Genomic DNA, 25148 nt, shown 5'->3' on the forward strand with positions numbered 1-25148 from the left:
GTGATGATACGTTGCTCTGTATAGAATTATTTGATATACGATTATCTCAATATTCTACTTACGTTTGTTTTTTTCTTCCTCATTTTGACGCGCTATGTGTCAATTGCGTAATTTACTCAAGTGCGGATATTAAATAATTAGTAGGAGAAAAATATATGGATAATAAACTATAAAATATAGGTAAGTAATAGGACTTTCTTTTGTTTTTTTAATTTCTTCCTTAACGTGACAATCTATTTGACGCTGCAAATTTCCATAGGAATTGGAGAAGCGAATTGGAGAAAGGAAGGATTCAAAGGGGATATTTTGCAACCTAAAAGGGTATTATTAGACGCATTCATTATCATTTGTGATATTAATATTAGACCAATTCCATAACCGATATTCATAGTTGTAAGTTACTAAGGACTTGTCTAAATATATATATTTATCCAGACAGCGTAATATCCAAAATTGGAACATAACACATCTATAAGATTTATTTAAGACGTCTTACAGACGTCCTAAAGATATCCTAAAGATAACTTATACCCCGATTTGGGATATTGTGCTGTCTAAGTAGTTATATTTCTTTACTTGATAACGAAAGAGTACGTGCCATGATCAATAAAAATATCTATTATTGTTACCCGCTATTTTCTTCCATTGAGAATTGTCTTGACTTCGCGTCTATATAAAATGATCCATTCTGAGACTAATAAAAGTATCGACAGTCTCTCATCTGTAAACCTCCAATATTCACAATTTTTGATTGAAAACATGATCAGAGATTTCTATAAATAGACTGTCACCACCAATATTTCTTGCTATATGTAGTTGAAAAATAATCAAAGATTTATGAAGCTATAATTATTTCTCAAATGAATGATTCACTTCAGTCTGAATTTCGATTCGGATATCTCTTTATTCTTAGTAACTTCGTCAAATATTCATTACAGGAAGATCTTGTATAATTAATAATTTAACGTACCTAAGAATAGATGATGCTTCGCTGTCCATGTCTCCGCATCCTGCGTCCTTCGTCCTGAATTCTTGATTCAGCATTCTGTTTCCGGCTGCTTCGTCGTGCAACTTCGAATATTCACTCATTCACTCATTAACACTCGCGTAAATATGATTCAAACTGTAAAATACGCGTTAAATTAACGCAATGTCGGCGAGAAGTCAATGAAATAATTTACAAACCAACAGGAATTATAACTAACGCAACGATAAACACGCTTCGTGTCGCGGTATGTAAGTCACTCGTCTCCTCGAAACGTAATATCGCGGTCATAGAAGCACATACGAAAGTAAACAAAACAATTGATTCATCCAAGGAGATGAATCAATCGCGCGCGCCAATCGCCAACCGTCTTCGCCCGCCAACGAATGATACTTTCAATGGCGCGGAAAACTGCTCGGAAAAATCGCAATAATCAATACCTACCGAGATTTTCAATAACAATGAAAGATAATAACGGATTATAAGAAAAAAAATGTTCTTTTATTTATCTATTAATTCCATTATTCACTCATATTAATTATGTAATATTTGTTTTTTTTATCGCACATATTTTATCTGCAGTTTATTATATAATAGCACAGAAACGTAAGCAATAACATTTAAACAGTAAGCAAATTGACCAATCACATTCTCATTATATTCTTTTGGCAATTTTCAATATTAATTTTTTGATGTTTTAGCTTCAGAACGTTAAACTTTACCAAAAGGAAATTAGCTTAAAAAGCTAAACAAAATAATTAAATTAAATTAAATTTTATTATCTGTTCCTTCTCACTTCGGAAAATTAATAATTAGTGATATGCATTTTATAAAAAAACACACATACCATTGCTTGCAATATATGAATTATTTTCGTAAAAAGTGCCGACTCCAAATTGATCACAAATTCCATAGAGAAAAATTTTTAATATTATCCAGAAACATTTCGTACATATTTTTCCTTTTATTATTCCATTATTGGAAAAAGTACCAAAAATGACTGTTATGGACAAAGCCATTTTTTACATCCTTCCGGCAGCTCACGAAATCCTGCACGAACGAGATAGTTATCAAAATCTATTGACTACATATCATTGGTATAGGGCTTTTTTCAACTAAAAGTTCAGTGAACTATTGATTCATCAGCGTACAAAGCGTTATATGTCACTACACCGAACATGCTTGTTTTTAATTTTATTAATTTCTTAATCTGTAAAAGATTGCGTGAAACTTTACATTTGAATTCTTCGTGACGCTAATATAAGTATGAAGACGTCCAATTACCATTCTATCTTCATATATATACTTATTTATAAGATTCAAATAATATATGTACATAAAATATAAATTGTATAATACTTTTATATGTATATATATGGCGGGGAGGGGGCGATCACAGTCGCTCCAGCCACGTGATCGTCCCTCTTTCCACCACAATTCGCTTCAGTCTATTGAGCTCTATCTGGAATAAGCCATCAAAGAGTGAAATTCTAAGGACGTCCCATTCTTAGAAAAAGATATTATCGTGAGACGTATTATACGCGTAAAAACGTATTTCTGCATAAATTTGCTAATGTTTCTGTTACAAAACACAAAAATGACCGAATCTGCGACATTTTATCAGACGCAGTTCTAAAAAAATATTAAATATTCACGTTGAAATTTGCGGTTGACGTGCCTAAAAATAAATATAATTACAACATACCGGTTAATTGAGAAGCACGTGCTTTATTTTTATTAAAATATTTCACGGCATCTTAAACTGGACCGCCGGTGGGAAAATGGCGGCTATCTGCGTTACAGAACTGTAACACGTGCTGTCCCGTCTCTCTGCACTCCTCTCACTTATTATTCTATGGTTATACACGAGTCGAGTTTGACGTGTACCAGTTCGCCGGTGAACGAATTTCGTGCATCATCATCCGTCTCGAGGAAGTTAACAATGTTACAAATAGCGCTTTTAATCGCAACATGCATTTTTTCCGGCGCGTACTCTGCAAGTCTTGAGACGGTGCACGATGATGAACTTCTGAACCTCATCAAGACTGAAAAATATGTCGTCGTCCTATTCAGTAAGTTTGTTTTACTCTCATTTTTATTGTCTGATGTTCTTGGAGGAATGCTAAAATCTCATTAGCTATCAACGAAAAGATTGTTAATGAAAAACAAAACTATGTATCTGATGTATTACTTATTCATATCTTTATCAATTGAATTGTGATGGGACGTTTCACACAACACAACACACACACACACATACAATTTTCATTCTTCAGGACATTTTAGCCTGAAATCGAAGCTCTTGTAACTTGGACAAAAGGCTTGAATTATTTCTATGAATATATCATGTGAACCATGAAACGTTACATAAATTCTCATTCTCTTCCTAAGAATTGTAAGAACAGCGGAAAATTCTGAATATACTCTGCCATTACTAGTAACGTTGATCTTTTATTCACAGCAAGGAAGGATTCTCCAGAATGTGAAAACTATGTGAATCAATTGATCCACTTGCGGGAAGACTTGGTTGATTCCTTGTCGGCATGGATCGTAAAGGCTGTCGACAGTCAATTGTTACAACTGTACAGCACCGACAAAGAGCCGATCCTACTTTTCTTCAGACATGGGCTTCCATTGTTATATGATGGTACAGTATAAATCCGGCAAGGAGTAAGAAAATTACACTCGAATGTGTTTTGATCATTTAATTGCTCCGTGATGATACATTATGTCTTACCATCCCACATACATATGGTGATATATTGCTAGATATATTTTTATACTTCTGAGAATGTGTGCATATAAATTTATAGTTGTACTATAGATTCTCATTTTGCATCTTCTCCTCCAGGACGTTTGAACGACGACGATATATTAACTATGTTTACGGAAAATAAAGTACCTGCGGTGAAGGAACTCACAGACGATACATTTGAGCATTTAACTCAAGCGAGTAGCGGCGCTACAACCGGCGATTGGTTTGTCATGTTGTAAGTCTCGCTCTTTTACTCACGCGATTGGTTAATACTCTCCTTACGAATAACGGCAGTACTAATGATGTGCGACATCAGTTACAGCACAGACTGCGTACAATGCTTGCGTATGATCGCAAGATGGGAGACAGTCGCCGCAAAGCTCAAGCAGAGAGTGAACGTAGCGCTTATCAATAAATCCACAACTGGAGCTTCCACAGCCAGGAGATTTAATGTTTATGACACTCCGCAATTTATATTGTAAGTGTACGTGTATAAACCGGCGTGTGTGTGTATGTCTGTGTAATATTCTTATTCACGATACTTATAGTATTACAAATGCATACGTGAGATATAAACGTAAGTTATAATGTCTCGTGATACATTTGCATTGTAATGCATTTCGCTTTGTATTGACACAGCTTCAGACATGGCAAGATGTACCGGTACGAGACAGGAAGGCATGATATCAATTCCCTCGTCTCGTTCGCCAAAGAGTGGTACAAAAATGTGAAAGCAGAGAAAGTGCCCGTGCCTCAAAGTCCCTTGTAAGTTTTAAGGACTTATCGTCGCTCGCTTATACGAATTCGTACAACACGCACGTCAACGTATCATCGTCAATGTATCTTTTTCCTCATTTCAGCGATAATCTCACGCAAATCATCGCCAACTTTCTCCTCGATAATCCATGGGTACTCAAGCTAGGCAGCATTTGTATCGGGGTGTTTGTTGTTATTACAGTTGCATCGAAATTCCGGCAAAAACCCGAGGCTCCGCAGAAGAAGGAGAAGTAAATCTACCGCGTTTGCCAAAGATATACGAACGTTTCTCTATATATATATATTCCGGTTACTATCTCTACAGTGGTAAAAGATAGTATTTTCGATTGTACGTTAGATTATTGCATGTAAAATGTCCAAGAAACCTTTAAACTTGACACGTTGGTTGCTCGATCCCGATTTAGAGAGACGACACTTCTCCAGTCGTACAAACACAACAAAATTGTACCTTCTACAAGCTGCGAGTCGAAAGAATCGAAATAGTGTTCATTACATAGGTAATTTTATACTCGTTTTATATAGATCGAATGTATCACCGGGGTACACACACGCCTTCCCCTCGAATATTTTGCGCCAAATGTATTCACTGGCGACACATTGGCAGCTGACGTGTTGATGATACGCATTTTCGCATAAATCTATATTTCTACCCTCAAAGGAAGCTTCTCAAGTTCTGAATTTTAAATAATCGAAACATTCAATTGCTCAAACGGGAGTGTGCGGTAGATGACATCTCTCGATTAAGCGCATGTAACGTTCTCGAAGTTACCCTAACATCGATGAGCAAAAAAACGCCGACGCATTTCATGTGTAACAATCTAATGCACAAATATACTTGTATTAACCTCGGCACGATAAAATAGATATATTTTTTACTCAGGGTGTATCTAGACGTACATCTGAATAGGAGACTCGCGTAACGATAATAAGCGGTATTCGCGAAAGGAGAAGCGACATTTACTGAAGTTACTTAACTAGACACAAGCTAACATCCGCTTTGCCGAAAGAAAAAGAAAGGGGATTTTTATTGTCAAGCTATTGCGCGCAATGCATCCCGTCGATTGCATATGTGATAGTGCGTTACTTCTATTGCTTCGGATATTATTGTTAGTGTAACTCTATTCGATACAATTTTTGTAATGATTGCAATATACGAAGGACTTGTAAATAAATTATATCATACAAAATTAGGATGAGATACGTAATGTTAGACAATAGCAATAATAAAGTACGTGTAATATTTCTACGGAAATATGTGTTCAGTGCAAACACCCTGGACGTACGTCAGTTTTCGATTTTGAACAGTCAGGCTACTGAAACCGAATCTATCTAGACAACACAAACTTCTGAAAGTTCTTAGGACAAGATCCTCTTCATGTTGCAAATACCTTGAAGCGTCGTGTAGACCAATCGTATTCATTTATTAAGCACTTCAAAGCGTTTGCAGTTCAAGTAACGTAAGCTTAAAGACATTTTTTTTAAGTGTCTTCCAGACGCATTTAAGAGATCTTTTAGAAGTTTATTGCTGTCTGGGTCAGTTCCTCATTAACGTGCAACACGAAAGAAACGGTTTCGCACTTTCACAATTTCCACCCAGATTACTACTTCACTTAACATTATTCGTACTGCATGCACACATATTACCGCACGGTAAGTTTTCGTTTCGGTCTCGTTAAAGTCCACAGTGCGATTACATTGTTAATATTCTACTTTAACTTAGTATCCTTCCCTCTTTAGATTCTTCGCAATAAATACCCTGAATATAAATAAACCTTCGGAACGTCAAATGACAAAATGCACGAGACAAATGGAACAGAATGTCCATGAGATCGTAAACCAAGACACTTAGAAATTGCGTGAATAAATACAGATATGAAGCGCGTGGCTACGTACGTATGTATATATATATCTCTAATTTTTATATTATATATATTTATATTATATATATAACTTGTGATAATATATAATATATATAATATATTTATAATTTTATATAATATTAGGCAATTTAACTATATAAACGCGTGAGCGACGGGTTCCGTGTCCTGCAAACAGGATTCACCTGTGCGTACAAACTTATATGAAACCAAAGAAAAAGAAACTAGAGTTTATAACTTTCTGGTATAATTACAATAAGATGCACATCGACGTTAACTATATTACACCGCTAAAGGAAAGGCAGGAATTCCTACGGCAGAGAGAAACCCTATTAGCTACTCACTCAAGTGCCTTAATATCACAATGAAGCCGACAATGTGAAAATATATAATAAAAAATAAGTTTTCGCGTGTGTATGTGTGTGTGTGTGTGTGTATACGATAGCCTGAACATTGTACTTATTCTCTACGCAACTATTTTGGTCTTGTCTTACACGTAAAAGGCATTCGTATGAACGTGTTAGATATTGTCAACTGCCAAGTTTATCCTGAAAACAGTCGATGGATTGGCTAATGCCATTCTGATGCTGTTCTCGAACTTCTCCTGTATAGACGAGAACTCCATCATGTTGCTGGGCTTCGACTCGATCCAGAAGCCGTCGAACTCGTAAAACAGGTAACAATAGAACTGATGAAAGGCACGGATTGTCGGCAGGGTTTTCGAGGAGTTGTATATGTGAGTCTTGGCGCTGCCGTCCCTGAGCAGCTTGAGCGCCATGCTGGTGAGGTTGATGCCGACGATGGCGAACGCGTAGCCGTAACGCGGGTGAGTGGAGTGCGACAGCACGTGGGTGGCCGCGCTCGGGTACTCTTGAGCAAAATAAATCAGATTCTCCAGCCCGAGGATGCCCATCCCGCGGAAATCGGTCTTCGGGTCGTCCCCTTGAAAGCCGATCTCCTGCCACTGCTTGGTCACCCTCGCGTCCAACGGCTCGTACGGCATCAGCAGATTCCACAGCTTCAGCAACAGCTGCTCGTGTTCAGGATTGTCCGTGCTGTACGGCGTCCTCCTGAGCTCCTCGCATTCTACACAGAGCTGACGATAACCCCAGATCAGCTCGATGCACTTGCCGAACGACTTGGCGAAGTCCGGATGAGCGGTGGGATTGATCCTCTTGGTCACCAGCACGGTCCTGATGGCCTCCTCGAGGATCTTGCGCTCCGTCTTCGTGCTTATGCCGCGCTGATCGGCGATGTCGTTCAGGTACGCGATCAGCGTCCGGATGTTCGCGTCGCGCGACCGCCTGAGGGACTCCTCGACGGCGAAGGCGCGCGGCGCCCCGGACGGCTGGCCGTAACAGATCCTCTGGAGCTCGCACATCTGCGTCGTCTGACGCAGGAGCCACTTGACGAAGGGCCTCAGGTACCAGCATACTAAGGACCAGATGTACACGAACATGTTTCCCGTCACTGTGTCGGCCTCCCCGTCTCCTTCGTCGTCGTCGTCGTGGTTGTGTTGTCGACGCTAGCTGTCAAACACGAGCAACGTGCACGCGCGCGCGCACGAGGAAGCGGCCCTAAAAGCACCACGTTACCGTCGCACGACGCGGTCGCCCCGCGGTTGTCATCTTGCTCCGACGATTGATTCTCATCGCTACCATCTCGAGTGATGTGCGTCAACGATGCCGGTCAAGCCTGATAACCTCGCCAATATGTACCGTCCTTAACCTCGCTCGCGCCTCGGTTGCCGAGAGGAGAGGACATCGAGATGGGCATGTTCGCGTTCGCGATGAGCCGCGTGCGAGAGACAACTATGTTCATCAAACACGGAATCACACAGTGGCTTTCTAATTTTCTCCCTGGAGTAATTGATTTTTTTTTTTCTCTCTCTCTCTCTCTCTCCTGAACTTTCAACGAATGCAAAACACCAGGAAAATAATCGTTATAGATATTAATAAAAACTCACAAGTAAATAAAAAGATATGCATGTGTAAAATTAAAGAATAAATTAAAGTAACTTCCCACAGCACAGGATATCCTATGGATATCCGTTTTGGGTCCATTTCTAGTCCATTTCTAGGATGTCCATAGGCCTTATGGATAAGATGTCCATAGGATATATATTTGTGGACACTCTAGGGATATCCTCAAATGGACAAGTTCGTACGTCCATGTGCTATCCTTTGGTCTGTTCTTTCGAACTGACTGCATACTTCGAGAAATTTGCATGCTATTGAAACGTATGAAGTGTACATACGAGATTATCACGCTTCAGTGTGCGTACATTTCTTGACTAGTGTAGTCAGTTCAGTTAAAAAGAACAAACTAAACGTGTTCGGTTAGTGTTGAATGTCAAATTTTGCGTGAAGGTAAAAATGAGTAAAAATACTCGTGAAACAACTCCAGGTGATGGCCTACGATCATTGCGAAGCACTTTGTTATTCCGTGCCGTGAATTATGAATTATATGTCAAGCCGGTGAGGTTATACATTGATATCGAATATTAATAGCGAAACCTAATGAGGAAGATTGATTTTATTAAAGTTGATTTTTTGTTCATTTCATCCACAGAACAAAGTTATCATGATTTTCGGTGTTATAGCAATGTTGGGTTGTTCAGGATACATGTTTTACATGAATCGTAATCACAAGAGAGACGATTATCAAGCTATAGTTAAATCGGACGATACAGTGGTACTAGTGAAGAAAAAATCTAAATGGACAGACTAAATAGGAAATGTCAATGGCCAATTTGTTACAGTATTTTGTAACTGATTATTTGAATTCTAATAATATATGTGTATATATTATTATATATGTGTATATACATGAGCTGAAAAGTTCAAGGTAATTGCATCTTGTTATATCGCAAAATCATTTTTGCACAATCACAAAATCAAATGTTATCGGATGTTACTCAGAGATTTCATAATTTTATTCGTAACTAGAAATCTAGATGTTTAGGTGATAATTATAGTTTAGTAGAATTTAAATGACTATCATCTAAATATTGAGATACATAAATTTAATATGGGTCAATCAATAGACACATCTTGGGTAAAATGTTTGTTAAGATTTTTATTTATTGAAATATAATCTATGATATCTAATAATACATTGTATAATAAAAATAGTATTCCCAGTTCAAATTATATCGTTATTCACACACATTTCATATAACATTACATTATAAAGATTGTATTATACATTAATCAATGCGAAGATTAACATATAAAATTATGTAACACACATGAATCAATAATTTAGAATTTTAGATTTTTATATAAAATATCGATGTACGCAGCTGTTTGTATAGAATTATATAAGTTCTTCCAATGGGGATTTTGGCATATTGGCAGTATAGAATATTTCTATTTAATCATTTCTATTGTGTATCTATCCTCTGTAAATTTTTTGGCTAGCATTATATAGAAATTGATCCTGATTTATCGACAAAATTACCACAAGAATATATTCAAACATTATTAACTGCTTTGTTATGTACGTTCTTGATATAATATGATCTTTTTCATGTGTAAGTGTTTCTTAGTACCAAACTTATATTTATCAATGTATTTGCTACAATATATAGAACTTTCATATGTATGATATGAATTCTAGCTTTCATACATATACACTATCAAAATAAACGAGGAAGCCCACTATGTGAATTGGAGGATCAGTGAGTATCAATGAACCGTGTAGCACAATTCTTTTATTAAATTCTATAGCACCAACGCGAGTTTTAAATATCTATAAGCACCTTACGTGTTTTTGGCCTTTTCAACAGTCAGCAACGTAACATGAAACAACCTGATTTTTTCATGCACGTGCCGAAAGATAAATAAAAGAATATTATCATATTAACTCATATCAACAAACAAATAGTATTCTAACATGATCACTTCAATATTATCATTATAGAATATAGAAGTACGTTAAAATTTAATACAAATAAATTTATATATATACCCCAGATAAGAGATGCATAAAATTACTAAGAATAAAAGTTGTTATCAAAGTACGTGAAAAAATACATTTTTCATTTTGTGAATCTTTTCAGAAAATTACCTGCACTTTTTTTCCATAGCAATCATTGTGATGGAAATTTGTGTAATAAAATATTTTAAAGTATAAAATTCTTGTAACATTAAACAAATTATACCTATATATCTATAAATTTAAGGGTTTATATATATATATATTGGAAATATTCAACTTTTTTATTTAACTTTTTTCACGATTTTTCAAATTAGCAATTGTTTGTAAACTTTCGATAATAGCACTGTATGTAAAAAAAAGTCTCAAAGTAACAAAGTGACGTAATTAATACATAATAAAAATTTGGCATTTTGTAATATTTTGCAATAATTTATACTTTTGTCTCTTGAAATGTCGTGACAACGGAAGAAGAGAACAATTTATCAGTGGAGAAATCAAGACATATTTCCTCTTGATTTTGGAGGGTCCTTGAAAAGACACTTACGGGAAGGCTTATGTTTCAATTATGAAGGCGGAACGTACGACTTCGTGCAACGGATTTCTACATTACCCAAACCAAGTTTCTCCGAGTGAGTCATACAAAATCTCAAGTCGGTCATACAAAATATTGCTATATTCTTTCAATAACAAGACTCGATCGTTAATTTGTACTTATAACATGTTATTGAGGTCCGTGCGTCTTAACACTTACAATGTAAGTCCCGTGTTTCCGGCAACAGCGTTATAGTTTCGTGGATTGCACCCGCCACGTAGTCCAAATTTGATTCGTTAAGCCCACACATATTTACACGGCCGCTGCGTAGCATGTAGATGTGATAATGGTTTCTCAAATGCTGCACTTGCCTCTCTGAAAAGAATTCATCGTAGACTTCTTTTCGTAACGTCTCTTTCCTGCTTACAGGGACAATAAAACTTCGTCTACAGTGCGATCACAAGAAAGTCACAGGTAGAGTCCACTTCACGTTTGCAAATACTTTGAAGTACCGTATCCGACCAATCATATTCTTTCTTTAAGCGTCTGCAGCTTCAAATGAATCCTATCCACTCTCCTGCGACTGCACTGTAGACGAGACTCAACGGAACTCGAAGATTAACGGTATATCTCTAACCGGTGAGTCCTGTATACGAGAACAACCCAATCTGCTGGACGATATGATCCCAAACGCCCGGGGTGCCTAGTTTCAGCAGTCTATGTTGCAAACCTATTCTCATTTCTTTGATTCTATCGGACATTGTTCTAATATGCTCCTTCCTAAAAATGTCGAGTAGCCCATTATTTAAACGATCAGAACGATCATCCTGCAAAAGATGTACAGAACGGGTAATACCATTCCTCAAAGAGGATTGGATTCCTCAGCACCGTCGCGACGATTCGGGCGCCGTGATTAGGAGGGTTGCTGTACATCCCTCGTATGATTAACGCTAACTGCGACTTGGCCTGCACCAGCTCCTTCGTGTCATTCAATACGAAAACAATGTTACCGACTCTTTCATTGTACAATCCGAAGTTCTTGGCGAAGCTTTGCGTGCAGATGAACTCGATTCCACGCTCGGCGAACATTCGTACGGCGTACGCATCCTTGTCCAGATCACCGCTCGCGAAACCCTGTTAGGATTCAACGTGTCACTTTACCTGAGCGTATCACGCAGGTGTCAGCTATCGGAGATTGGTTACTGACCTGATACGCACTGTCGAACAATGGGAAGAGCCGTTTCTCCTCTATCACGTCAGCTATCTTGGCCCACTGCTCCGGAGTCGGATCGCATCCGGTGGGATTATGCGCGCAGGCGTGCAAAATAATAACTGCGTTCTCCGGAGCGTTTCTCAAGTCACTGAGCATGCCCTCGATGTCGATGCTACGTGTCTCCTTGTCCCAATACGTGTATTCACGAGCGTGCTTAAATCCTCCGTTAGTGAATACCAGCCTGTGATTTTCTGCCAGCGTATAATCTTACAATACACGACAATTTTTCACCAACAATGACCACCACCAATAAAGTGGGACAATACCGATATCATCCTAGTGCATTTACTTACCCCAGGAAGGTTTACTATAGTAAAAGGTATCGTATTGCAGAACACGGTTCAAAAATTCTGCGGTAACACGCAGTGATCCTGTACCGGAGAGTGACTGAATACCAAAGGCACGTCCTTGAACGATAACAGGAGAGTCTGCACCCAGTAACATACTTGTAGCAGCCTCGCTGAATGCATCTAAGCCAAGAACTGGCAAGTATTCATGGTTCTGCAGGTCATCAGCAGCTAGTGACTTTTCCACTTTCCTTACAACTGGTAGAACCCATGGTTTACCTTCGCTGGTACGATAAGCTGAAAAAGTGTGAATTTTCCAGGACTGAGCAATAGGATGCAACACAGATTTAATATAATAGCCAGTTTAAAATGAAAGAATCAAATCAAAAGGGAAATGCAAATTAGTCATTAATATAGCTCATGATATTTGCATCTCAAAAAATATATATTACAATAAAAAAAAAAATATATATATATATATCTTTATATATAATAATTTAAAAACTAATTAGAAACTAATTAGAAATTAATTAGAGTTCATATTTATATGGTACAAATGAAAAGAATTTTGTCAGAGTTATTTCATAACAGATATTTCATTACTTCCACTCTAATCTATTTATTATTTTCTTAAAATAATCGTGTAAAAGAAAGACTCATGTATGTGAATGTGTATGTATATATAGATATACGCATAGAACCCATTACATAATCATTCTGGAAGTGATCAGAGAAAATGCTAAATAAATGGAAATAAACATATGTTACACGTATCATTTTATACTTATTATTTGCGAATATTAACTCGTAATAAAATATATTTTTAGAAGCCGCGCACACACAAATATGCACATACTTATACATAAAATGTAACTCGGACATAATATTAACAACGGATCGTCTCGATGGTAAAGAATAAAACGACCGTACGTACCTCCTATACTAAGATTAACTTTATTCTCGTAACTGTCGTCGACGAATGCTTTTTGCAGCGCGAAAACCTCGATGGGAGGTCCTAGTTTTATCCCGGTGAATCTGGTAGTCATGTCGTCGTGATGATCGTCGACACGATACAAATAATAATGTTAGCGGATTCAACGCGAGGAATGACAATGAAGTGTTTCCTTGGTTTCACTGTGGAAGATCCGTTCGCAATTGTAACGATATAAACTAAGAACTTTCGGAATACCGATAAACTGTAGGCAGGCGGAGACGGCTGGGAAGTAACAACGAATCAGAGTCGCCCTCGCGCGCTCCAAGATTGCTTTAAAATCTGCGACTCGACTATCGCCGTCAATTGCAGAGTCCGTTCTGCATATGTGTGTACATGTATTATGGTTTTTGCACCACTACACAAATTAACCTAAGTGACGCAAATACCTCTCTCTCTCATTAAGATTATACGTTACACTTTTGTACTATCTCGTGACACGCAGTGGTTCTCAGTGTCACCGGGTGTGCACACACGCACATATGTACATTGACACACATGTTTTTCATTTAATTCGAAATCGGGCACTTCCGGTTCAAATGCACCGAGGATAGGTTAATAACGACTGGCACCTACGTGACTGGAATCTACGTACGTACATCCGTATAATTGCACCAATACTGAAGCCTGCCTTACCACGTGATTGAATTACTATTCTATGCGCGTATGGCAGATGAAACGTCAGGTTAAAAAATAAGTAATTAACGACAAAAATAAATCATTAAATCTTTTTTAATGAACAATCATGGGATTTGCGAATGCCTGAACGCGATGCGTTCGATTTGGAAATCTCACGACCGAACCGGATGCGATTACACAGGTCTGTTCTTTTCAGCTTGACGAGTAGTTGCATTTTTTCATTTGGCGGTCGATTGTGTATCTCAAAATGTAGTGAGAATTGCAAAAGCGAGTGAATTTATTCGAATATTTATCATTTCATCGGCCAAGATCTAGTGAGTGTGCTTAACCGCCTGTATCCTGAACTGTCTTTCATCAAAAAGCACCTTAAATATGATTTTCTCAGCTAAATGACGATATAATTAGACTCGTGTCTCTTACTAAACAGCAACGGGGGGAAGTTCCAGGCAAACCGAACGGATCTCATGCGCATCCGGTTGTATCTGCATCCGGCGGCCAATCAATCGGCGTCCCCGCCGGAACGCCGTGCGTGACGCCGATTGGCCGCCGCGGTCGCTCCCCTCCCACGCGCGGCGTAGCGTCGCGCGCCGTGTGCACAGGTCGTTAGTTTCCGTTTTACAAAAATACAGCGCAGTCGAGCGCGTATACTCGGCGGCGGTTCGTTGTGTAATATATCGCGTTCGCGATAACGGCTCGACGAAATCGACACCCCGGGGTCGAGGGTGGTATTTTGTGCGACGGGTAACGGTGAATCCGTGCCGGGACAGCGCATCGTCGTGAACGCGCGCCAGGGACTGATAAATGAGTTTGCAAGATAGCCTGTTCTCCGAAGATGTCGAAGACGACGTGACCACTTTCGCGAGGAGTAAGACGCGCAAGAGGTACGGGAATGATTCGCGTGACGCTCGACGTCGAGCCCGAAACGATGTCGAGGCCGTTCTTTGCAGGTTAGCTTCGACACGACACGGGGGCCATCCCCGTGAGGTACGCGCAGAGCGAGTGGCTTAATCTCGGCTATTTTGGTACGTCACACCAGCGGGCTTAGTGCACATGCCGCGAGCGAGAAAGATATCCGCACACGTGCCGCACTCCCTGGGATAATTTTACACAAAGGAGAGAAGTATCGCGACGAGAAGCGCGTCCCCGTTGGAGGACGCCGCTTTTATTCGCATCAAACGAAGTGCGTTACATTCCTCTCGGTGCGGGATTAGCCCGAGGAAGGGGACGGTTCCTTTTTCGTCCGCTATATACACAAATAACTGAGTAACAAATGTCTTTAATCTTCGTATCTTGTTATTGGAAATTACATAATATCGGGGGGCATGGCAAGAAGTTCGCCAGGTTTTCAGCCATATTTCTTTCGATTAATAATAACAAAGTATCACGCATATCACGTTCAAAATATCTACCGTTGTTATCCACGATTATCTGCCAGCTTTCAGGTAATTCTTTCATCCGTGAGATGACTCATCTCTTGGGCCGATAACAGCCGAGCTCGGATGAATCCTTCGCAGGCCTTTGATACGATTTGTAATATTCACAGGCTTGTGGAAACGAAATACATGTGTCGACTTCGCTGGCGATTCGCGTGAAACGGTACGATTCCATCACCTCTCGCGACATGCCGCCGCTTTTGTACCGATTTGCGTCCACGTATCTGTGTGCACTGCGTACGAATCGTGCTGCGCAAGTCTCGAATTAATTCTCGGCGTTCACATGTCGTCCCTCGCGTTGCGGTACGTTGACACTCGCAGTCGCTCGCACGCACACGTGGTCACGCCAGCCGATAATCGCTCGTAACCACGTGTTTACGTGATAATGCAGCGCACTCTATTTCTTCATTGTAGTTCAAGGTGGCACAAGGCGGCGCAGGTACAAACCGGTCGCTCGCGAAATTCCCCGCGTTTAAAGGATACGCACGAGGAAGTGAGCGGACACTTTCGCCCGCGGTCGCTGCGACGTAATGCTCTCGGAAAGAAAGAGAGAGAGAGAGAGAAAGAGAGACGCGCATTAATAATACACATTAATTAATACCGAGTGTCACCGTTCATTAAAAACGCGAGAACGCTGGTTAAGAAGGAAGAAAAGAGCAGAACGACGGGAAAGAGGAAGAGAAAGAGAGAAAGGAAGGGGGAAAGAAAACATTCGGCAGGCCGCTCGCCGCGTAGAAATTCCCGAGAAACCGACGAAGGAGAAAGTGAAAGGGTTACGTAAAAGTTAGCTGGCGGTTATAAGAAGGCCCCGTCCTCTCCCGCGCCCGGGCCCCGCTCGCCTGTCCCCCTCTCCGCGAGGTGCCGAGCGCGACGTAAGGCGTTACGTTCACCAAAGCCGAGGCGAACGAACGATACCTGGCCAGATATACCTGGCGATGCCGCGGACGACCGAGCGGTGCGCCTCGTCTCTCCTTCTCTCTTTCTCCGCGTCGGTCTCACTTTCAGGTGGAAACGTGTTCTCTCTTTTCACTTTTCCAGAGCGCTCGTCTTTCCGCCCGTGAACAACTATCGCCGATTCATAATACACCAGCTGGTGCAGGAGCGTTTCTCGGAGCTGCTGCACACGTTCTCGATCGGCCAGGGCGCGGACAGGCGTACCGTGATATGCTACAAGAGCGACTTGAGAAGGTACCTGCTCGAGAGCGAGCGGAAGAGAGCCGAGTCGCCGCTTCCCCTCGAAATCCTTTCCTCGCGATTTGTCATCCCCCGGTGCGGAGGAGCTACAACGTCCGCCGCCACCTTATCCGCGAGAACGCTCGCGAGCTCTCATTCACTTTTCCCATTCTCTCGTCGATGACTTCCCCCGCGTTCAGTTTGATCGCGTTGCCGCCAGCGATGTCCCCTCGTGATCAGCTGATCTCGGCTGTTTCATCGTACGTGACCGCACGACGAGCGTATGATTGCCCTGCGCGAATGAAAGTCGATCGGCCGGTCGTTCTCCGATCGCCCCTCGATTGTTGCCCCATCGAAGTGCCTCCCGAGAGAGATCGCGATCATTACCCTCACGATACACCACACACTCTTCGATATTGTAGTCTCAAGGCCTTACGTTAGGTAAAAATACCAATACTCGGGTATGCACCTAAACGTGGACGTTATTATTGTTCTGGTTCTTAACTGCGAACATCGAAACTTTCGACCTTGAATCTGTGCACATACATTCAATATGTACGTGTATTCTTTATGTTGAACGTTGAAATATTTGCATTTAAAGGCCGAAGTAATGAGAATGTTCAGGTTTTTAGGTACGTGTCCGGACATTGGTGCTTTTACTTTAATATTGTTTTCTATTGTTAAAGTGACTGGGAGCCGAAACCGAATGCCCCTGAGCCGAAGGTGAGTCCTCCGGCTGCGAGACAAGTGGATACGACTCGCAGGATGGGTGTCGAAGGCCGACGATCGTCCTCGACGTCTCCGGAACACGCGCAAATACAGCGACAAGGTGATTATGAGCTCGAGTCGATCGAGATGAACAATCCCAATTATAATTCAGGCCGGTATTCACAGTCAGATCTTATATTCAAGATCGTTTTAAGTTCATCCTCAGATGTTGTACGGCTTATTTCATTCGCTAAGGAATATCCGAAGATGTACATAAGACGATCTTAATATTATTAATTAAATATAAGATCTGACTATGAAGACCGATCTATAAAAACCTACACACGCGAGATCGAGATGTGTTAATGTACGGTTGATGTAATTCAATTTAATAATGTTGAGTTATGTTTTTTGAAATTCAAAAAAAACGTACAAATGTTACAAATGTTAGTTTCCTTCAGACCCTTTTCAACGTTATAATTACAATTAGTAAGTCCGAGATGAATAAAATCGAGATGAAGTCTTGAGAGCCGAATTGTGAGAGATTTCGGGGTTTTCGTTTGCTTCTCAGCCAAATCGGTACCAGCGGTCGAAATCTACAGGCCGCCAGCAGCTAGGAGAGCCTATTGCTCGCAGATGAGCGGCCCACACGTGCAAGTACAGCCGACTACGGATTCCCCTTCGGTCAGGTAAGGCTTACCGTCATTCGCAATATTTGTATATAACGTAAAGTCATCCTAATATTCACTTTTATCTCTCGCTCTGTTGACGTCATCGTTTTATAAGATTGACGCGAACGGTATTCTAACGTTGATATTGGCCGACGTGTTTGCAACTTCAGAAATACCCGGCAAAGACGGCCCGACCGAGCAGTTTATATACCCAGGCACCGAAGGAGTCTAGAAGCCGAGGAGAAGAGGCCGCGAAGCCAAAAATCTTGTACAAATTACGCCACACCGAACAAAGATCCAAATACGAATAATAATTCCAAAGCGCAAGATGCGTGCTGCATCCAGCAAAGTATAGGCGACTTGAATTCGGATAACAAGGTGTCCGAGAGTCACGTTACGAAGATCGAGGATAATCGATTGCCAGGAGATATTTCGGAGGATGTGGTTCCCGTAGATTCCGGCGAGACCTTCAGTCACGAGACGCGCGATCCGTGCATAATTGCCGAACGTACGCGTGAACTGCCGGAAGTACCGAAGGAGGATGTGCCAATTTTAGCGAAACGGATGGAATCCATGGCGACTAGTAGCCTTAACGAAAGTAACACTGATCTCAGTCTATCAGAGCCACCCGATAAGATTGAAGCGGACGATCGACATGAATTAGAAACGACGCAGCCAACCGTGCTGGAGAACCAGCCAGTGGCGGAGCGTTTAAGTGGCAACGATACGACGAGCGATAAGGACGAACGATTGGTCGGGCGGAACGTGATATCGGACGTCCTGGTCATTTCTGACGCCGTCGAGAAGAAACCGAAACACACCGAGCAAGTTCCTGCGATTCTAACGTCGCCCGAGAAAAAAGTGAAGAAGATCGAGAGACCGAAGAGCAAACCAGCCCCGCCACCTTCTCCGCCGTTGAAGATAAACAGAGACGAGTGCGATTGGGACAGTTTGTTCGACGATAACGGCGATTGTCTGGACCCGACGCTAATAGAAGAGGTCGGTGTACGCCGTGTGTATTATTAGATTGCGTTCGGGAACTACGTGCACCTGTCGAAGCTCAAGTAGAACAGATTTTATCGTAAACGTTATATGTTGACGAAGAACCAGCCAATATGTTATCTTTAGGAATCTTTGATAGTATTTGATAATATTTAAGTAACCAGTCAAGGCTCCGAAAGAAAAACTATTATAAAAGATAAACTATCGATGTATACAAATACTGGCAATGTGAGCCGGTTTGTTTGTGCGTTCGGAAATTATTTGCATTCGGAGCAAAGCCTCCACCCTGCTCTATCCTGAGGGCGATATTTCCGAGCACAGCCTTACAAATGCATGTTCACCATTGATAATTTGAAGCGCTGCAATCAATCCTCGTCTTTTTTTTCTCATGTCGAATATGTCGATTATCTGTCTCTTTACACAGCTTACGTCGGCAGTAGGTGAGGTAATGGTGGAACAACCAAAGAACGATTACAAGGCGTACAGCAAACAGGTTCAGGTGTCTAGTGACGAGTTCGCACACGTTGTGGAGATCTACAATTTTCCCTCCGAGTTCAAGACTAGCGATCTGGCGGCCGTTTTCAGCCCATTCCGAAACGGTGGTTTCGAACTCAAGTGGGTGGACGACACCCACTGCTTAGGAGTCTTCAGCAGTCCTCTCATCGGTATGCAAACTTCACTATTTATGTAGTTACTTCGTCAAATTACGTGATATGCAAGTCCGTACGTTCTTTCGTCGAAGAACAGAATGAGATTGGGACTTAGAGAGGGATTTAACCATGAGAGAAATCATGCTGTCGCTTTGCACGACTTCGGTACTGACGGTACAATTACTCGAAGCCGTGATATCGTAATAACTGACAGTCAACATTTACGTTCAGCAGTTGTTGCCGCAGTTAGCTGTATTTCCTTTTCGCTTCTTTGATTTTTCTTTAAGCCGCCGAAGTGTTAGCGTCCAATCATCCATTTGTGAAAACGAGACCACTCAGCGAAGCTAGCGCTTTGAGCAAAACGAAGGCGAGAAAAAGCGCGGAATTTTTGCAACCTTATAGGAATCGTCCCGAGACGTGCGCCGCCTTAGCTAGGAGATTAGTCACGGGTGCGTTGGGCGTGAAGCTCGCCACGGCTAGGCAAGAACGCGAGCACGAGAAGAACGTATTGCGCGAGGCGAAAGGTAAATTTTGGTTCTCCGCTGTTACATAATTCCGTGATGTAAGAAGCGGTTATTCACAGTCAGCAGATTAGAGGTTGCAACACCTTTTTTTCCGGCGAGTTTCACAACGCATCTTATATTCAATAGGAGAATTTGTTTTTTTTTAATAATCGTCCAAAGATATACCTTTCTATTGGATACGAGGTGTGTTGCGAAACTCGTCGAAAACAAAAAATAAGAAGGAATTTACGAGCCTTTAGGAGCGAAAGCACGGGTTTTTATAGGGCCATTAAAAGTATTAAAAGTATTAAATTGTCAATATTAATATGCCCGTGGGAGATTCAGACCCGTCTCCTGGTTGAGGTAGTTTCTGCAACGCTTAGTATGGATTTAAATAAATCCCTGGGTCGGATTAATCGGTGAATTATATTAATAATTGGGGATAAAGAATACGCTTGACATGCAAGGATTCTCCACGTATGTAGAGCGGGAAATAACCCGGTGAATGCGTTATTTCTCCCACATTATATCCTCCCACACACATATTGATATTGACAATCAATAATTAATTAATGTCGCTATAAAATCTGGATTTTCAACGCCCGTAATTTCTTTCCTCCTTCGGTTAGACCAAATTTCATATTTATAATATTTTGAAAAAAAGTGTTAGAACCTATCATCTGCTGTGTATGTGTGTGTGTGATATTGATTAAGCTTTCAAAGGGGACGCAGGGGTGCTTCTTAATAAAGCTATTGAAATGATTCTTTCGCATTGCAGAAAAGAGACGATTAGCCAACAAACAACGAGAAGACGTCTGGGAAGGCATAATACCCGGGAAGTAGCATTTCGTCCTACTCACATGGGAATATTCATAAGGATCGTTTGTACCTCCTCGTATTACACACTTTGTACATGTCATCGCGGCTGCGTAGTTGATGTAGTTCACATGACTCGCGTAGTGTTATTCTCGTACCAGCACGGTCAATGACGCTTAAGTCCGGACCTACAATAGGTGTAGTAGGGCCTTTATCTCTAAGCAATCAAATGTGACGTATTCTTTAAGACGCTGCCAAAAAGTCGTATTAATATTTAAATCTTAGGAATTGCGACCTCCGGTGGCGCTGGAAAAGCTTTTGCTGGGAATAACGATTTAGCGCTTAGAGCAAAGGGTTCATCTATTGTAGATCCAGCCTGGTGGATATGCGCTGAATGAACGAACAGCGAGCTTTCAACGCTGCATTTCGGAGAACGCGCATGTCGGAGTGGAATCTGTCAGAGATCGGCCGATCGAAGATCCGCTTGTAAAACGACGCATCGAAGAAAGCCTACGCGATACGAAGATGTCTGACATCGTTGTGCTTTTGTTTTCCCGTTCCAAACCAGCAACTGCAATAAACCTTGCCTTTCCTGCGTTTTTTGCACCGCATGCGACGAGTGCCGAATCTAATCGTAAGCAAATGTTCGATGTGCAGAGAGAGAGAGAGAGAGAGAGAGAGACGGACAGACGACGAACGTCGTTTCGTTCGTTTGTTCGTTCGCTCGGCGTATACTCCTTTTGAGATCGCAGGCGCCCTTACGAAGCGTCTGCACGTACAGTTGTGCCTTACTTATTTATCCTTTGAGTTCTAGTTACAAATAAACGATTTATCAAACACACAAACACAAACATACGTGCATGAATACATTTGCTAATTCAACAAGTCGGCTCTGACATCCGCGATGATTTGTCAGCAGATGATTCAGTATACACACACAGAAGATAGCGCGACCGTTAAATTATCTGATCATTTATGATATCGAATAGTTATCTCTTTTACATACTCGGGTAAGATGATGATATTTTTACGGATAACGTTTTATAAGCGTATCAGCATGAAGAGACAGCCGAGGCTGAAAAATATCGGCGGTACGCCCTTCGACACGAGAGAGAGTGCAATTTTTTTTACAACCGACGTGAAAAAACGAAGCTAATGCGTTTAGTAGTTGACACTTGTAACATTTTTAGAAAAATGAGATATTTTGTAACGTTATTATCTCGACGGCTGTCACGATGTTATGAGTTTATACGCGACAAACCGAGTGATAATGTGTAGTGCAGTTTTAATCGCGAGACAATAAGTTAAGATGCAGTTAAGAAGTAACATGCGACCCTTTCACGTATACATCGATTCGTAGCGATATATCAAAAATACATCTTCGCAAGATCTTGTATAGTCCGATGACAGAACTTGATATATTTATCAAAAAGATGGTAGCATTATAAGTGATATCACGACATGAAACGTTTATAATTTTGACTCGTGCCACTTATATAAATGTCTGTTACATAAATGTTACAAATCAACGCACAATCACATTACCTATTCATATTGCAGATTAAGAGTTGCCGAGTAACACACGAGAAAGAAACCGAGAGAGAATGAAAACAGATTGTATTTTTTATATATAATTGTTATCAGTAAGACGTAAAGATGTGTGTATCGCTTACCCCTAGTCAATGTATGCGAAAGATATGTTATTTACATGTGTTGATATGTGACGAGTTGACTGAGAGGAACGTTTGAGAAGGAAATAAAAATATTTTATATAGCACAATTCAAATTTTTAGCTTAAACTTTGTATTTACATATTGCTTCTCTCCGAGTTTCCCAAACAGGGTGAGTTTGCGAAATATAAAAAGAAAAAAGCGCCGATGACAGAATGTAGTTTACAACAATAATGAAAATTAACGGGTTGAGTTTGATATATAGTCTACATTGCGTGCATCAAGATGCGGCGTTAGATACGCGGATGATAAATTGACGCGCGGACAACCGGCGGAGGGATTTAAAACGTGCTCTCTTAATAATACATCGCGCATTTCATACTTGTATCCTATCCTTCCTCTTGTTTCTTTCGATGGCAGTATTATATGTTTCATATATATCCCAATGTTGCGTTCCACTCATGTAAAATACAGCTACACGGTAGCAAATGCATTTGATTGCTCTTGTTTTTGTATTTCTTACAGTAAGAAACGTTTCTTTCACCCCCTTCCAGTAGACTATACAATCTAATTAATACATATCGAGAAAATTTAGAGTTTAACATAGCGATTCGATCAAAATCGTTACCACTTGCTGCCTTTCTTCTTCTTCTTCTGTTGGACTTTGCGTTGTTGCTGACGTGGACCGGAGGTCTCCACCGCCGGACTGTGACGAGGATTCGGAGAAGGCTTGGCATTCGCGGGCATTTTGGTGATGTCACTATATAAGCGAGGACAAAGTTACTTAAAATTGTTACTTTTACAAAAATGACAATATCATTACTTGCTAATCAATTTCGATTAACTGGGCGCCCAAGTCTTTCGGGATTACCAGGGTAACTGAATATACGGTTAATTTTGAACGTTATAAATTATTAATTTTTCTAATGATAACAAATAAGCGGAATGTATCGCACACTCGTAATTATTTACTCGTTACTACTTTCGAGTGTCTATCAGGGTAATATCCGTGAATATAGGTGTTCAGGTAGCCGGGTAATCCCGAAAGACCCGGACACATACACGCAGTCGGCAGATTGAAGGTTGTATTATTTTTCTTTATGAGTTTCGCAAATCTCGTATCGAATAGAAAAGCGTATCTTTTGACAAGATAGCTTATCTTTTGAGAGATTAAAAAACCAATTCTTCTATTGGACGTGGATTTGTTGCGAAATTCACGGGAAAAGAAAGTGTTGCAATCATTAATCTACCGACTATGTGTGTGTATGTGTGCTGAAGCTCGCGAGTATCGAGATATCTGGATTACATTGACAGCATTAATACTTAATCACATAATGAGAAGACATGATTCATTCGATATATACGTACTAAAGATCACTGGCTCCCGTGGCGGCTCCCTGAGTTCCCTTCATGGCGGCGTCTCTGTTCCTCCTGTCCCGTTTCTTACGGAATCCGCTGCGCTCGTGTCTCGGTAACCATCGCTCCGGATCCGGAGGGGCATTCGGATCATAGTTCTTCGGCAGCTTACCCTTGCGCTTGCGCTTCTTCTTTTGCTTCTTTTGCACCGCGTCTAACACTGGTTTCCTGGTGAAACGAATCGCGAGTCACACGCACGATCCCGAGCTATTCGACGTAGGAGACAATCGTACTCACCCAGGAGCAGGTTCCACCTTCTTCTTGACCACTTTAGTCCCGATTACCCAATTGCTGCTCTCCAGCGCGTCGACGTCTATGGTTTCGGCGAGATCGTGAAGCGGCGGCAACCGTTTCGACAACGCCTGCGCTTTAGTAGGGCAAAATTGGACATAAGCGACCACTAACTGAGCCAAAGTCTTGATGTCCGACGGCGAAGCGTCGACCAGTTCTTGCAGAATGTCGGCAGCGATCTGCAGTTCCCCGCTCCGCAAGTAAAAATTAGCGGCCTGTCGCCATAATTCCCCCAGATTCTTGTTGGTTTCCTGAAAGGGGAGAAGATTCTTCGTGTAACACGTGGGAAAATATCGACGTGCGCGCATGTATCGTGTCTGTTAAACGCGCCTACTTTGTTTTTCTTGTAATAAGCGACCGCGTTCTTCAGAGCCTCCGACGCTTTTTCGCGATTGTTGTCGGCCGTGTGAAGCGTTACGAGCGCGCTGACTATTCCCGGCAGAGATCTGTCCCTTTCGTTTAGATCCTCGAGGATGGCGATCGCCTCTTTCCTCTGGTCCTGACTCAGAAGTACTTGCACGCCGGCCAATTTCATCGGCAGTTCCTTCTCGCCGTCCGCATGTCGGATTAACAACTTTGCCGCGTCCAGCGCTTTACCCTCCTTGCTAAATTGCACAGCTTTCACGAACATCGCGTCCGCCGCGAGTGCGCCTTTCGCTAGGTTATTGCACAGCTGGTGACACTGTTCACCCTGGAAAACACACACAGACGCATTTTGTCTCTGTGAACAACGAGACTGACGAGTGAACCGCGCCTT

At 41.2% G+C, this 25148-nt stretch overlaps 6 protein-coding genes across 10 annotated transcripts in view; 3 read left to right on the forward strand and 3 right to left on the reverse strand.

Annotated features, from left to right (window-relative positions):
- Positions 1–2810: 2810 nt before the first annotated feature.
- Positions 2811–5707, forward strand: LOC106741775 (protein disulfide-isomerase A5). The gene is made up of 6 exons (XM_014614082.1): positions 2811–3057; positions 3447–3632; positions 3837–3975; positions 4057–4218; positions 4380–4505; positions 4601–5707. The coding sequence occupies exons 1-6, from the start codon at positions 2841–2843 to the stop codon at positions 4749–4751; spliced, it is 981 nt and encodes a 326-aa protein (XP_014469568.1). The 5' UTR covers positions 2811–2840; the 3' UTR covers positions 4752–5707.
- Positions 5708–5813: 106 nt separating this feature from the next.
- LOC106741776 (ELMO domain-containing protein 2) lies at positions 5814–8402 on the reverse strand. The gene has a single exon (XM_014614084.1). It carries the CDS (start codon positions 7851–7853, stop codon positions 6915–6917), a length of 939 nt encoding a protein of 312 aa, XP_014469570.1. The 5' UTR covers positions 7854–8402; the 3' UTR covers positions 5814–6914.
- A 256-nt stretch (positions 8403–8658) lies between these two features.
- On the forward strand, positions 8659–9353 carry LOC106741773 (small integral membrane protein 8). Its single transcript, XM_014614080.1, has 2 exons — positions 8659–8871; positions 8966–9353. Exons 1-2 carry the CDS (start codon positions 8770–8772, stop codon positions 9122–9124), a joined length of 261 nt encoding a protein of 86 aa, XP_014469566.1. The 5' UTR covers positions 8659–8769; the 3' UTR covers positions 9125–9353.
- Positions 9354–9452: 99 nt separating this feature from the next.
- LOC106741771 (probable aspartate aminotransferase, cytoplasmic) lies at positions 9453–13958 on the reverse strand. Of its 3 annotated transcripts, XM_014614078.1 has the most exons (7): positions 13363–13958; positions 12435–12725; positions 12076–12347; positions 11725–12002; positions 11506–11648; positions 11088–11243; positions 9453–10937 (listed from the first exon to the last, which is right to left on the reverse strand). In XM_014614078.1, coding segments are annotated over exons 1-7 (1254 nt in total). In that variant the 5' UTR covers positions 13475–13958; the 3' UTR covers positions 9453–10935. The 3 variants fall into 3 exon arrangements, with proteins under 3 accessions (XP_014469564.1, XP_014469563.1, XP_014469565.1); XM_014614077.1 differs by having other exon boundaries at positions 9453–11243; positions 13363–13955; XM_014614079.1 differs by having other exon boundaries at positions 9453–11243; positions 12076–12332; positions 13363–13953.
- A 712-nt stretch (positions 13959–14670) lies between these two features.
- LOC106741741 (coiled-coil domain-containing protein R3HCC1L) lies at positions 14671–22462 on the forward strand. 3 transcript variants are annotated; one of them, XM_014614018.1, is made up of 8 exons: positions 14671–14939; positions 16530–16679; positions 17351–17493; positions 17944–18061; positions 18214–19042; positions 19470–19710; positions 19983–20219; positions 20977–22462. In XM_014614018.1, the coding sequence occupies exons 1-8, from the start codon at positions 14860–14862 to the stop codon at positions 21039–21041; spliced, it is 1863 nt and encodes a 620-aa protein (XP_014469504.1). In that variant the 5' UTR covers positions 14671–14859; the 3' UTR covers positions 21042–22462. The 3 variants fall into 3 exon arrangements, with proteins under 3 accessions (XP_014469504.1, XP_014469505.1, XP_014469506.1); XM_014614019.1 differs by lacking the exon at positions 16530–16679 and having other exon boundaries at positions 14672–14939; XM_014614020.1 differs by lacking the exons at positions 14671–14939; positions 16530–16679 and adding an exon at positions 16765–17105.
- Positions 22463–22616: 154 nt separating this feature from the next.
- Positions 22617–25148, reverse strand: part of LOC106741740 (signal recognition particle subunit SRP72) — a 4277-nt gene continuing 1745 nt past the window's right edge. The window contains exons 5-8 of the mRNA XM_014614017.1: positions 24726–25082; positions 24338–24642; positions 24053–24268; positions 22617–23444 (exon numbers count right to left, since the gene is read on the reverse strand). Coding sequence (XP_014469503.1) covers positions 23309–23444; positions 24053–24268; positions 24338–24642; positions 24726–25082 — 1014 coding nt within the window. The 3' untranslated portion in view covers positions 22617–23308. The remainder of the gene's footprint in view (positions 23445–24052; positions 24269–24337; positions 24643–24725; positions 25083–25148) is intronic.

Source organism: Dinoponera quadriceps, unplaced genomic scaffold (genome assembly GCF_001313825.1).
Source record: "Dinoponera quadriceps isolate SergipeBrazil2010 unplaced genomic scaffold, ASM131382v1 scaffold587, whole genome shotgun sequence".
NCBI classification, from domain to species: Eukaryota; Metazoa; Arthropoda; class Insecta; order Hymenoptera; family Formicidae; genus Dinoponera; species Dinoponera quadriceps.

Bases quoted from the DNA above. Each gene is read 5' to 3' on its own strand.
- LOC106741775 (XM_014614082.1), top strand. From the start codon at position 2,841: ATGGTTATACACGAGTCGAGTTTGACGTGTACCAGTTCGCCGGTGAAC. The intron at 3,058-3,446 runs GTAAGTTTGTTT...TTTTATTCACAG, and splicing joins ATATGTCGTCGTCCTATTCA to CAAGGAAGGATTCTCCAGAA. The intron at 3,976-4,056 runs GTAAGTCTCGCT...GTGCGACATCAG, and splicing joins GGCGATTGGTTTGTCATGTT to TTACAGCACAGACTGCGTAC.
- LOC106741776 (XM_014614084.1), bottom strand. From the start codon at position 7,853: ATGTTCGTGTACATCTGGTCCTTAGTATGCTGGTACCTGAGGCCCTTC.
- LOC106741773 (XM_014614080.1), top strand. From the start codon at position 8,770: ATGAGTAAAAATACTCGTGAAACAACTCCAGGTGATGGCCTACGATCA. The intron at 8,872-8,965 runs GTGAGGTTATAC...TTTCATCCACAG, and splicing joins ATGAATTATATGTCAAGCCG to AACAAAGTTATCATGATTTT.
- LOC106741771 (XM_014614077.1), bottom strand. From the start codon at position 13,474: ATGACTACCAGATTCACCGGGATAAAACTAGGACCTCCCATCGAGGTT. The intron at 12,348-12,434 runs GTAAGTAAATGC...GTGTATTGTAAG, and splicing joins CTATAGTAAACCTTCCTGGG to ATTATACGCTGGCAGAAAAT. The intron at 11,649-11,724 runs GTATTACCCGTT...CGACATTTTTAG, and splicing joins CCAATCCTCTTTGAGGAATG to GAAGGAGCATATTAGAACAA.
- LOC106741741 (XM_014614018.1), top strand. From the start codon at position 14,860: ATGAGTTTGCAAGATAGCCTGTTCTCCGAAGATGTCGAAGACGACGTG. The intron at 19,043-19,469 runs GTCGGTGTACGC...CTCTTTACACAG, and splicing joins ACCCGACGCTAATAGAAGAG to CTTACGTCGGCAGTAGGTGA. The intron at 20,220-20,976 runs GTAAATTTTGGT...TTCGCATTGCAG, and splicing joins CGTATTGCGCGAGGCGAAAG to AAAAGAGACGATTAGCCAAC.